Below are 12570 nucleotides of genomic sequence, written 5' to 3'. Positions count from 1 at the left end.
TCAGTGAGGGAGTGCTGCTCGGGCTGCAGTGGAGAGTGACAGTTGGTGTCTCAGTGAGGGAGTGCTGCTCGGGCTGCAGTGGAGAGTGACAGTTGGTGTCTCAGTGAGGGAGTGCTGCTCGGGCTGCAGTAGAGAGTGACAGTTGGTGTCTCAGTGAGGGAGTGCTGCTCGGGCTGCAGTGGAGAGTGACAGTTGGGGAAGTGTGGGAAGTTTTTTTTTTTTGTTTTTTTTTTCTTGCTGGTAATGGCTTCAGGGATGGCAGTTCAGGCAGTATGCTGCATCTCCTGTGGGATGTATGTGGTGAGGAAATCCAGTAGTGTTTCAGGAGATTTTAGTTGTAAGAAGTGCATTAGATTGCAGCTTCTGGAGGAGCGTGTAAAGGAGCTGGAGGGGGAGGTAGAGGAACTCCGCATAATTCGGGAGGTGGAAGTTGATAGGAGTTATAGAGAAATAGTAACTCCTAGAAATGAGGCTTGGGTCAATGCCAGGAGGAGGGGTAAGAAGCAATCGGGAAGACAATCCCCTGGGGCGGTTCCCCTCCATAATAGGTTTTCGGTGCTGGAGGCTACAGTTGAGGAGGAATCAACTGAGCATAGAGAGCAGATCTCTGGGGGTGAGCCGAGTGAGAAAGCTCAGGTGGTTAGGGGCTGTAAAAGACTGGGCCTTGTGATTGGGGACTCCACAATTAAGGGGACAGATAGGAGGGTCGGAACTAAAGGTAGGGACTCAGGGTTGGTGTGTTGCCTACCAGGGGCTGGGGTCCGGGATGTGTCTGACAGGGTATTCAGGATTCTTAGGGGGGAGGGAGATAAACCACAAGTTATTGTACATGTGGGGACACACGACATAGGGAGGATAGGGGAAGGGGATATTAGGCAGGGATTTATGGAGTTGGGGTGGAAACTAAAGGCCAAGACTGACAGAGTGGTTATCTCTGGACTCTTGCCTGTACCACGGGATAGTTTAGAGAGGAATAGGGAGAGGGAAGGTTTGAATTCATGGCTGAGGGGATGGTGCAGGAGGGAGGGGTTCAGGTACTTAAGCAATTGGGGCTCGTACTGGGGAAGGTGTGACCTCTATGAGAAGGATGGTCTACACCTTAATCAGAAGGGGACCAATATCCTGGGGGGTAAATTTGCTAAGGCCATGCAAGGAGGTTTAAACTGATTCGGGGGGGGGGAGGGATCCTGAGTAGTGGGGCTGAAAGTGAGGGATGCATGGATGGGGACTGCAATGCACGGCATTGCAGAGGTGGGGTGGAGCAGGGTTTGAAATGTGTATACTTCAATGCCAGGAGTATTCGCAATAAAGTGGGTGAACTTGCAGCGTGGATCAGTACCTGGGACTTCGATGTTGTGGCTATTTCAGAGACATGGATAGAGCAGGGGCAGGAATGGATGCTGCAGGTCCCGGGGTTCAAGTGTTTTAGTCGAAGTAGGGAAGGAGGTAGAAGAGGAGGAGGGGTAGCATTATTGGTCAGAGATTGTATCACAGTGTCAGAGAGGAGGTTTGATGAGGACTTATCTGTTGAGGTAGTATGGGCGGAGATTAGAAATAGGAGAGGAGAGGTCACCCTGTTGGGAGTCTTTTATAGACCTCCTAAAAGTTCTAGAGAGGTTGAGGAAAGGATTGCGGAGTCAATCCTGCTTAGGAGTGAAAGTAATAGGGCAATTGTTATGGGGGATTTTAACTTGACTAATATTGACTGGAATTGTTATAGCTCTAGCTCGTTAGAGGGGTCAGTTTTTGTTCAAAGCGTGCAGGAAGGTTTTTTGACTCAGTATGTAGACAGGCCAACTAGAGGTGAGGCTATATTGGATCTGGTGCTGGGAAATGAGCCAGACCAGGTGCTAGACTTGGAAGTTGGTGTGCATTTTGGTGATAGTGACCACAATTCGGTTACGTTCACCTTAGTGATGGAAAGGGATAGGCATGAACCTCGGGCCAGTGGTTTTAGCTGGGGGAAGGGTAATTATGAGGCTATTAGGAGAGAATTAGGAAACATAGGTTGGACTAGGAGATTACAGGGACTGGGAACGTCCGACATGTGGAGTTTTTTCAAGGAGCAGCTACTGCGAGTCTGTGATAGGTATGTCCCTGTCAGGCTAGGAGGAATTGGTAGGGCTAGGGAACCGTGGTGCACCAAAAAAGTTTCTTTGTTGGTTAAAAAGAAAAAGGAGGCTTATGTTCGGATGAGACGTGAGCACTCGGGTAGTGCACTAGAAAGCTTTAGATTGGCTAAGAGGGAGTTGAAGAGCGAGCTTAGAAGGGCTAAAAGGGGACATGAGAAGACTTTGGCGGATAGGGTTAAAGAGAATCCTAAGGCGTTCTATAGGTATGTCAAGAACAGAAGGTTGGTTAGGGCAAGTTTAGGGCCAGTTATAGATGGCAGAGGGAAGTTATGTGTGGAACCGGAGGAGATTGGTGAAGCATTGAACCAATATTTCTCTTCGGTGTTCACGCAAGGGGACATGAATATAGCTGAGGAGGACACTGGGTTGCAAGGGAGTAGAATAGACAGTATTACAGTTGATAAGGAGGATGTGCAGGATATTCTGGAGGGTCTGAAAATAGATAAATCCCCTGGTCCGGATGGGATTTATCCAAGGATTCTCTGGGAGGCAAGAGAAGTGATTGCAGAGCCTCTGGCTCTGATCTTCAGGTCGTCGTTGGCCTCTGGTATAGTAGCAGAAGATTGGAGGTTAGCGAATGTTGTCCCATTGTTTAAGAAGGGGAACAGAGACTTCCCCGGGAATTATAGACCGGTGAGTCTCACTTCTGTTGTCGGCAAGATGTTGGAAAAAATTATAAGGGATAGGATTTATAGTTATTTGGAGAGTAATGAATTGATAGGTGATAGTCAGCATGGTTTTGTGGCAGGTAGGTCGTGCCTTACTAACCTTATTGAGTTTTTTGAGAAAGTGACCAAGGAGGTGGATGGGGGCAAGGCAGTGGACGTGGTATATATGGATTTTAGTAAGGCGTTTGATAAGGTTCACCATGGTAGGCTTCTGCAGAAAATGCAGATGTATGGGATTGGGGGTGATCTAGGAAATTGGATCAGGAATTGGCTAGCGGATAGGAAACAGAGGGTGGTGGTTGATAGTAAATATTCATCATGGAGTGCGGTTACAAGTGGTGTACCTCAGGGATCTGTTTTGGGGCCACTGCTGTTTGTAATATTTATTAATGATCTGGATGAGGGTATAGTTGGGTGGATTAGCAAATTTGCTGATGACACCAAAGTCGGTGGTGTGGTAGACAGTGAGGAAGGGTGTCGTAGTTTGCAGGAAGACTTAGACAGGTTGCAAAGTTGGGCCGAGAGGTGGCGGATGGAGTTTAATGCGGAGAAGTGTGAGGTAATTCACTTTGGTAGGAATAACAGATGTGTTGAGTATAGGGCTAACGGGAGGACTTTGAATAGTGTGGAGGAGCAGAGGGATCTAGGTGTATGTGTGCATAGATCCCTGAAAGTTGGGAATCAAGTAGATAAGGTTGTTAAGAAGGCATATGGTGTCTTGGCGTTTATTGGTAGGGGGATTGAATTTAGGAGTCGTAGCGTTATGTTGCAACTGTACACAACTCTGGTGCGGCCGCACTTGGAGTACTGTGTGCAGTTCTGGTCCCCACATTACAGGAAGGATGTGGAGGCTTTGGAGAGGGTGCAGAGGAGGTTTACCAGGATGTTGCCTGGTATGGAGGGGAGATCCTATGAGGAGAGGCTGAGGGATTTGGGATTGTTTTTGCTGGAAAGGCGGCGGCTAAGAGGGGATCTTATTGAAACATATAAGATGATTAGAGGTTTAGATAGGGTGGATAGTGATAGCCTTTTTCCTCTGATGGAGAAATCCAGCACGAGGGGGCATGGCTTTAAATTGAGGGGGGGTAGTTATAGAACCGATGTCAGGGGTAGGTTCTTTACCCAGAGGGTGGTGAGGGATTGGAATGCCCTGCCAGCATCAGTAGTAAATGCGCCTAGTTTGGGGGCGTTTAAGAGATCCGTAGATAGGTTCATGGACGAAAAGAAATTGGTTTAGGTTGGAGGGTCACAGTTTTTTTTTTTAACTGGTCGGTGCAACATCGTGGGCCGAAGGGCCTGTTCTGCGCTGTAATGTTCTATGTTCTATATGTTCTATGTTCTAATTATTTATTTTCTCTTACTAACAAAAGGGATACTTTATAACATGTTGCATAATACCTTTGGGTTCTCTTTGTGACAGGAACAGAGTGCAAGATTATTCTCATTACAATGGGTGGCACGGTGGTACAGTGGTTAGCACTGCTGCCTCACAGCGCCAGGGACCCGGGTTGAATTACCAGTTTGGGTCACTGTCCGAATCATCATAGAATTCCTACAGTACAGAAGGAGACCGTTCAGCCCGTTGAGTCTGTACCGACCACAATCTCACCCAGGCCCTATTCCCATAACCCTCATTTACCCTGCTAATCCCCCTGACCCTCGGGTCAATTTAGCATGGCCAATCTACCTCACGTGCAGATCTTCGGACTGTGGGAGGAAACTGGAGCACCTGGAGGAAACCCACGCAGACATGGGGAGAAAGTGCAGACTCCACAGACAGTGACCCGAGGCTGGAATTGAACCCGGTCCCTGGCGCAGTGAGGCAGCAGTGCTAACTACTGCACCTCTGTGCAGAGTCTGCACATTCTCCCCGTGTCTGCGTGGGTTTCCTCTGGGCACTCCGGTTTCCTCCCACACTCCAAAAAACGTGCTGGTTAGGTGAATTGGCCATGCTAAATTCACCCTCGGTGTACCCGAACAGGTGCCGGAGTATGGCAACTAGGGGATTTTCACAGTAACTTCATTGCAGTGTGAGTGTAAGCCTACTTGTGACAATAAATAAACTTTAAATGTGTTCTGTTGCAGTCCATCATGTTTAGTCCAAAAGATCCCAGCTTGTTCCGGAGAATGTGGATTATACCATCATTGGGCAAGAATAGACCCATTGTACGTGAAAAATGATTTTATTAATATATCAAAATGAAAATTGGGAGACCTTGACAATGATGGTTTTTATAATACGGGGGTGCAGCGTGAAGATTCGAGGCACTCGATGCAAGTAGGTAAATTGCATTTATTAATTTGATTACCTGTTCTTCTCTCTCAGGTCCGTGAGATCCTTGGCCATTGTTCCTGTCCATCTCAATTCCCTATGACGAAAGTATCTGAGGGTAAATATAAAGTCGGTGAGACCAGCACGTTGATCTTCATCAGAGTAAGAGCCTTACGCTACAACCATTTTCATTTTGTACTTAAAAGTCATAATAAATAGTCACAAGTACACTATGATGTCATTGAATCAGAGCACAGAAAACAGGCCCTTCGGCCCACCAGGTGTATGCCAACCAACAAATACCAATCTATACAAATCCCATTCACCAGCACTTGGTCCAGAGCCTACTATACCTCAACAATTTAAGTGCTTGTCCAGCTACCTCTTTTGAGTACCTGCCCCCACCACTCCCTCAGGCAGTGCGTTCCAGATTTCCACCACTCTCTGGGTGAAAGATTTTTTCCTCCGATCCCCTCTAAACTACTTACTCCTCACCTTAAAACCTATGCCCTCTGGTCTTCGACACCTCTGCCGTGAGGAAAAGATTCTTTCAATCTACCTTTTATCTATGCCTCTCATAATTTTGTATACCTTTTTAAGATCCCCCCCCACCCCCCCTCGCCCCTCCAGCCTCTGCTGCTCCAGGGATGTGTATCAGCAGACTTTGTCCTTGCTTGTTTTTGCAGCAAAGGGCAGTCGAAGATTGGTTCTGTCAACCTGCCAGTAGAATCTCGGCTCAAGACGCCCAGCGAGTACAAAGGCAATCATTTTTAGAATGTTTATATGTGGGGGAGCCTCTATTTCCCAACAAATGCTGCTCCTATAAATGAAAGTTCAGGCATTTTCTGTGTCTCTCCAAGGCTGTGCTACTAGGCGAGGTGAAGAAGCTCCAAGTGCCAGGAGGAAAGTGACTTGGCCATCTTTAAATAGACCCATAACAGCCACTCATTGAACGTCCCAACATAAATTATTTTCAAAGGTTTCGCAAACCTGAGAGGTTTGGAATTTAGAAAATACAAATAGTTTGTGTTCTGCAATAAACCATTCGTGCTATCTTACTGATATCGAGTTAAATTCATTTGACTTTTTTTTTTGTGGGCTGCGAGGCACCAAAACTTCAATACAACTTTTTAGTTTTTTATAAATGATCTGAAGTGCACTGCCTGAAAACAGATTCAGTAGCGACTTTCAAAAGCGAATTGGATAAATAAATGCTTGAAGGAATACATTTTCAGGGCTGTGAGGAAGGAATAGGGGAGTTCAGGGTACTTGGACGAGTCTTTCAACGATACAGCCACAATGGATTGAACGGACTCCTCTGTGCTGTTAGATGTGATTATCGATGATTCTGTGACAGTAACTGCTGAAGCCAATGGTCGGAATTACAACATCTCAAATCTTCTTTCAGCCCATTGTGAATATCTAGTTCATAATTCAAATGTTTTTGAATAAAACCTTTTAGTATTAGAAATTAAAGTTTCAACTATAAATAAACGGGGGGATGGGACATCTGGTTAAGGAACTGACCAGCAATCTTTAATGTAAAGGAAAACTAAGGCTTGGGTGTAATTAACCTGTGACTATTGTAGAGTTGATGGTGGAGAAACTTTAACAATGGGTGAACCATTTCTGGACCCTCTTAATGGACCCAGGGAATCTGGAGAGAGGGTGGATTACATCCATTAGAAATATAAATTATTCTTATGGGTTGCAGAATCAAAGAGCTGTGTTGAACGTAAAACAATTTGTTTATGTTTCTGTTTGAGACCTTCCCAAAGCATGTGGTTAGCACTGCTGCCTCACAGCGCCAGGGACCCAGGTTTGATTCCAGGCTTGGGTCACTGTCTGTGTGGAGTTTGCACGTTCTCCCTGTGTCTGCATGGGTTTGCTCCAGTTTTGTCCCACAGTCCAAAGGTGTGTGTGTTCATGCTAATTTGCCCCTTAGTGTCAAGGGGACTAACTAGGGTAAATGTATGGGGTTACAGGAATGGGGCCTGGGTGGGATTGTGGTCGGTGCAGACTCGATGGGCCGAATGGCCTCCTTCTGCACTGTAGGGATTCTATGATACCAGGTTGTCATAGAGAAGGGCTATGGAGGTAGAAGGCTACTTTGTTTAATTTAGGTAAGCATTTCTCACAGAAGGCAACTGCAGATATGGTTTTGGTGTAGGCTGCAGCTCAGAGTTGGGAGAGCTAAAGGAAATTAAATATTAGCTGGGCCTGCATCTTAAGCAGAGAAAAACACTAACACTATCGTTCAGTCCATGGAATGCAGGTAAGATTCGTGTTTCATTCGGATTTTGTAAGGGGGGAAAGCAGTTGGAAGATTTGTCTAGCTTGCAGCTAGAGGAGGAAATCTAGAGTGCTCGTAAAGTCTTGTGGCAGAAGGCATTTTGCAGTTGGCTTGGGAGCTCTGAACTTGCTTAATCAGCCTGAAACAGGCAGAGCAAAAGCACCTGTCAGGTGTCAGGAATGAGTTGTGGAGCCAGCAACTGTACAGAAGCTCTGGGAGCACCGAGGGCCATTTGGAATCTGGTGATCCTGAGGTTTAACTCCCTAATGAAGAATTTAGTGAAGCTCAAGTTTGAGCCAAGTTTACAGTCATGAGGAAGAGAATTTGGAGAATCGATAGTCAGAAGCTAAAGGAAAGATTCCCATGAAATTCCATACCTCTGAGAGATAGGGGTGGAAATGGCCTCGACTCTTAATACAGAAATTCAGCTAATGTGCTGGGGACCCAGGTTTGAATCTCGCCATGGTAGAATTTGAATTCAATAAAAAATAATCTGGAATTAAGAATCTACTGATGACCATGAAACCGTTGTCGATTGCCGGAAAAAAACTAATGTCCTTTTTAGGGAAGGAAATCTGCCGTCCTTACCTGGTCTGGCCTACATGTGACTCCAAAGCCACAACAATGTGGTTGACTCTCAACTGCCCTTGGGCAACTAGGGATGGGCAATGAATGCTGGCCAGCCAGTGACGCCCATGTCCCACGAATGAATAAAAAAATATATAGTTGGAACACAGAAGAAATCATAGTGACTTCTGGGGGTTGTGGGGGGGGGGGGGAGTGGTGCCATTCCTTTTGGGTTGATCCCAGAAAAAAGTGAATGAACCTTCAAAATTCATATCATATATAAAGGAGTTTCTGTTTTGGGTTGGGGGGGGGGGTAAAAAGTAGAATGAGTACATGGGCATAAATAATTATAAATGATAATTGATAGTGCTTGTTTTCTTTAAACCCTGAAGGTTTGTTTCTATTTTTAAGAAAATGAAATCTTGTGGCGTAGTTCTGTCAGTTTTGTTTTTATACTTTTCCAATTCAATCAAATCAAATCCAATTCAGAGTCTCAACAAGTTGAGACATTTCAGATCCAGGCTGACAAGACAGGGCGAGCGACCAAATCACCCTGTCCTGGGCCTGATCTACATGAGCCAAGCTGATTGGAGAAGGGGGAGGTTCCTCCTCCAAGACTTGAGCTCATTTGCATCTTAGCCAAAAGGCCGAGATGCCGCTTTAAAAAATTGCTTCATATGAAACATATGAAGCTTCAGTGTAACCTAATGACCTCGACCAAGTGCGGCCGACCATGGGCTGCCGACCATACTACACTTGATCTTAGCCAAAAGGCCGAGAAGCTACATAGTTCTGTCAGTTAGTTATGGGCATTGGAATTTCTCCTTAAATGTTCATGGTCCCTAACAGGATTGTAACATGCCTATACCTCGAATGCCAACCCTTCTACTGATGCTAAGTACTCAAAAGCCACTTTTTTTCCTGTCCATTCTTCCTATTTCAGTTCTCTATTAATAAAATCTCGGCGTTAATGGATATTCAGCAGATTTGGGTGGTGTTTTATCTTCCTGATGTTTTAATTTCATGACACGTATGTGTGCGCTGTGGATAAGATGCAGCATTGTTACTAAATCACACATCTTGTGACTGGGGGGCAAAAAACAGAGTTGATTCAATTTACAGAAATTGGTGGATCTTGGGTGGGCAGGATGATAGATGAGGAACAGGGTGGTGCAGTGATTTACAATACTGGGTGGCGTTGGGAACAGGGTGGGGAGTGAATTCTTAATTTGCCTTTCAGCTCGCACCCGAGTTGGGACCCAGTCCAGATCTTCTCCGTTTTAAAAAAACAAAATCATGCATGAAATGAGTTTCAACCCATTACAGAGGGCAACTTGCAAAACCAGCAGAAATCGACAATAAATAATGTAGCTCTGGTCATAGCGGGTGAGCTAAACAATGGAATGAGCTTGAAAATGGACATCAAGCTCAGTTTCAGCCAGGGCTGGAAAACCATTAGAGGTTGGGTCAGAGTAGAGGCGTGTTACACCTCAGAGTTTGATGCTGGAATTTTACAACCTGGCTTGGGCGAGGCTCGTAAAATCCTGCCTGAGGCCAATGGAGAATTCTGTTCTGTGAGCCTCACCTGCCCCGATTGGCGAGGTAGTAAAATTCTGGCCCAACAGTCTGAGGAAGAAGTGAAACACAAACAGGCCATGGAGTGAATGGCCACAGGAAACTAGAATGATGAACAAAATGGTTACCTTCTGTGTATGTTTCTGGAATTAGGTTTTCCAGAGTAATTGGTTCATGTTAAGCATGTGATAGCCAACCCACCTGCCATTACATAATCTATATTTGTATAGATAAAAGGTTTAACACTAAAAGAACAAGTTTGCTTCAGAAGCCTAAAGGACGGTAAATGTATGATTATTTTCCCCACTATCAGATGCCTAAGCTGGTTGCTTAATGAAGAGTATGTCTCTTTTGACCTTTTTCTCTCGGTGATCTTGCTCCTACAATGCCTCAACTTCACTCATGAAATCTTAGGACATAAAGAAAAGTACTGCTTGTTAAGAAGCCATTCGCATATCAGCGCTGGATCAATAATGTTCCTTAATTTCTGCAGGTTCTGAGAAATCATGTGATGGTCCGTGTTGGAGGAGGATGGGATACACTTGAACATTACCTGAACAAACATGATCCCTGTAGATGCTCTTCATTGTGTAAGTGTGCACAGTAAGATAGATTTCTCCCCCCCCCCCCACCCCCGCTCTCACCTCCATGTTTATTTTCCAAACTTCTGAGTTAGTTCCTGTTAGTAACTATAATCACTTGATGTTTTGTCAGCCTTCTGTTTACTATTATGTTGAATGCAAAATTGTCAAAATCTCTTTCGTGTTTTACCATGTTAATGGTTCTGTGTAAACATAAGTTGTTCATGTAGGAATCCCCAGATAGCTGATAACAATTGGGAAGCACCAATGATTTCTAAGGGCCTACTTTTATAGACCAGTATTGATACTTGGGTGTTGAAGAACACATCAATTGTTGCTCTATCTCTAGAATTAGAGCACTAACAACACAGAAACTGCTCCTTTTAGTCCAATAGGTCCGTGCCACTGTTTGTATTCCACAAAGCCTCTTCTCAAACCCTTCATCCAACCCCATCAACATATCCTTCTGTTGCTCACTAATTGCCTCACTACTCCTTGAGGTAGCCAGTTCCACATTCTAGCCAGTCTCTGGCTAAAGAAGTCTCTCCTGAATTCCCTGTTGGATTTATTAGTGGCTATCTTTATCATTTTGGTCTTTAGTTTAGTTTAGGTCTCCCCTGCAAGTGAAAGTGTCTTCTCTACATTTACCCGACTAAACCCTTTCGTAATTTTGGAGACTTCTATGAGATTATCCCTTGGACTCCTTTCTAGAGAGGATTCCTAGCCTTTGTGGGGAAAAGAAAAGACAATCCTATGTAGAAATCATCCAATAGACCTCCAATCCATATTTCAACCATTGTTTGTGTTTCAGTTGATTTTCAAATACATCCAAAAAGGGTCCCCCAATGGTCTAGTTCGAAAAGGCAGTGTGTAGAGGAGCTCTATAGAGCGGAGTTTGAACCTGTGTAGAATTAGACCGATCTATACCGGGCCATAAGAATTTGGCCTAAATTTCTCCTTGATTAGAAAGAGAAAAATCAACCAGGTTTCCCAATCCTGATTGTCATCCAGTAACTACTACAGGAAGTGTGTGGGTGTTGGGTGAAAACAAGATTGAGAGACCCTTCATTGTGTAGCCCAGTCCAAAAACACTCGATTCGAATTGCTCATCAGGTTTGATAAGTGATTTCCTGTCATCAAGCTTCTACTTGTCCTAAGACCTGGGCTGCTAATTTTGGAATTCTTGGCAGCAGGATCAATCGAAGTGCCCCTGCTTCATAACGCGGTGCATCTTTGGAAACACACTCAAGCCCTAGAATGATATTCTCTCGTGAAAGCAATAAGAACCTTTTTGAAGAGATTTCTATCCAAGTGGCAGTGCAATTGTGAAAACATTGCAAGCTATTCATTGTTCATTTTTATGAAATGGAATTTTCCATTACTCCACCCCCTCTCCTGAATGAAAGAGTTGGCTTTATTCCACGGCTCCTGGCAGTTCACCACTAGCTCAGTTATGCAGCCATTTCTCCTGTTTAACCTAGATGGAAAATGCCAGTGATCTCTCCAGCTAAGGAGAGTATTGTAACCAAACCTGCTTCTGTCCTTACAAGGCTCACTGGTTAGTGATCAGGAATGAGGACTTTAGTTATTCCCTAACTGTCACCTTGGCCTGGGGTCACTGATTGCTGCAGCAGCTAAAATCTAACCGAGTACCCCTTAAGATTCAAATCTGGGTTTTCTCTGATTTCAATGTTTAGCCTGATGCTGGGTAATACCTTTTGTCTATTAGACAATTGGATTAATTTGTTTTTACTCTAAACGTCTTCCTTGTTTTTGTCCCTAACTTACTATTTTGTTTCTCTCAACCGCTTCACCTTCACCACCCCCTCACCCCAGCCCAGGAAGGTAAACCATTGACAACAAACATCGAGTGCAGGACAAACTTTCTGAACCTTACGGCGGCATTTGATAACCTCCAGACACTCGGGAGCCGCAGGACACGGACAACCTTTTACAGACACCTTTTTATTGCTATTTCACAATTCCTACAGTGCAGAAGGAGGCCATGTGGCCCATCGAATCTGCACCGACCACAATCCCACCCAGGCCCTATTGCCGTAACCCCACATATTTACCCTGCTAATCCCCCTGACACTAGGATTTACAAGTAAAGAGCAGTTAATTTAGCATGGCCAATCAACCTAACCCGCACACCTTTGGAGTGTGGGAGGAAACCGGAGCACCCGGAGGAAACTCACGCGGACAATGTGCACACTCCACACAGACAGTATGGCTGAGGCCGGAATTGAGCTCAGGTCCCTGGCACTGAGAGGCAGCAGTGCCAGGGTGCCCTTGATGTGGTTTCCCTTCCCACTTAGCCCCCACTTGCTTACTCATGTCCTCCCTCCCCACTGACTCACTCCCTTCCTCCTCATCCTTCCTTCTGCCCCACATCTGGATTGATCCATCCAACCCAGATGTTGGGGATCCGGATTCTTGGCCTCTTTGTCCTCCCACTCTGCCTTCCCTGCTTTCGGTCCCC

At 45.2% G+C, this 12570-nt stretch overlaps 1 protein-coding gene across 1 annotated transcript in view; it reads left to right on the top strand.

Moving 5' to 3' along the window:
• The window catches only part of gas2l1 (growth arrest-specific 2 like 1), a 75073-nt gene that overhangs the window by 41579 nt on the left and 20924 nt on the right, over window positions 1–12570 (top strand). The window contains exons 2-3 of the mRNA XM_078227398.1: window positions 5127–5234; window positions 10001–10097. Of these exons, the coding sequence (XP_078083524.1) occupies window positions 5127–5234; window positions 10001–10097 (205 nt within the window). The remainder of the gene's footprint in view (window positions 1–5126; window positions 5235–10000; window positions 10098–12570) is intronic.

The sequence above is a fragment of the Mustelus asterias genome, chromosome 13 (assembly GCF_964213995.1).
Source record: "Mustelus asterias chromosome 13, sMusAst1.hap1.1, whole genome shotgun sequence".
NCBI classification, from domain to species: domain Eukaryota; kingdom Metazoa; phylum Chordata; class Chondrichthyes; order Carcharhiniformes; family Triakidae; genus Mustelus; species Mustelus asterias.
This window is presented reverse-complemented; position numbering and strand designations above follow the sequence as displayed.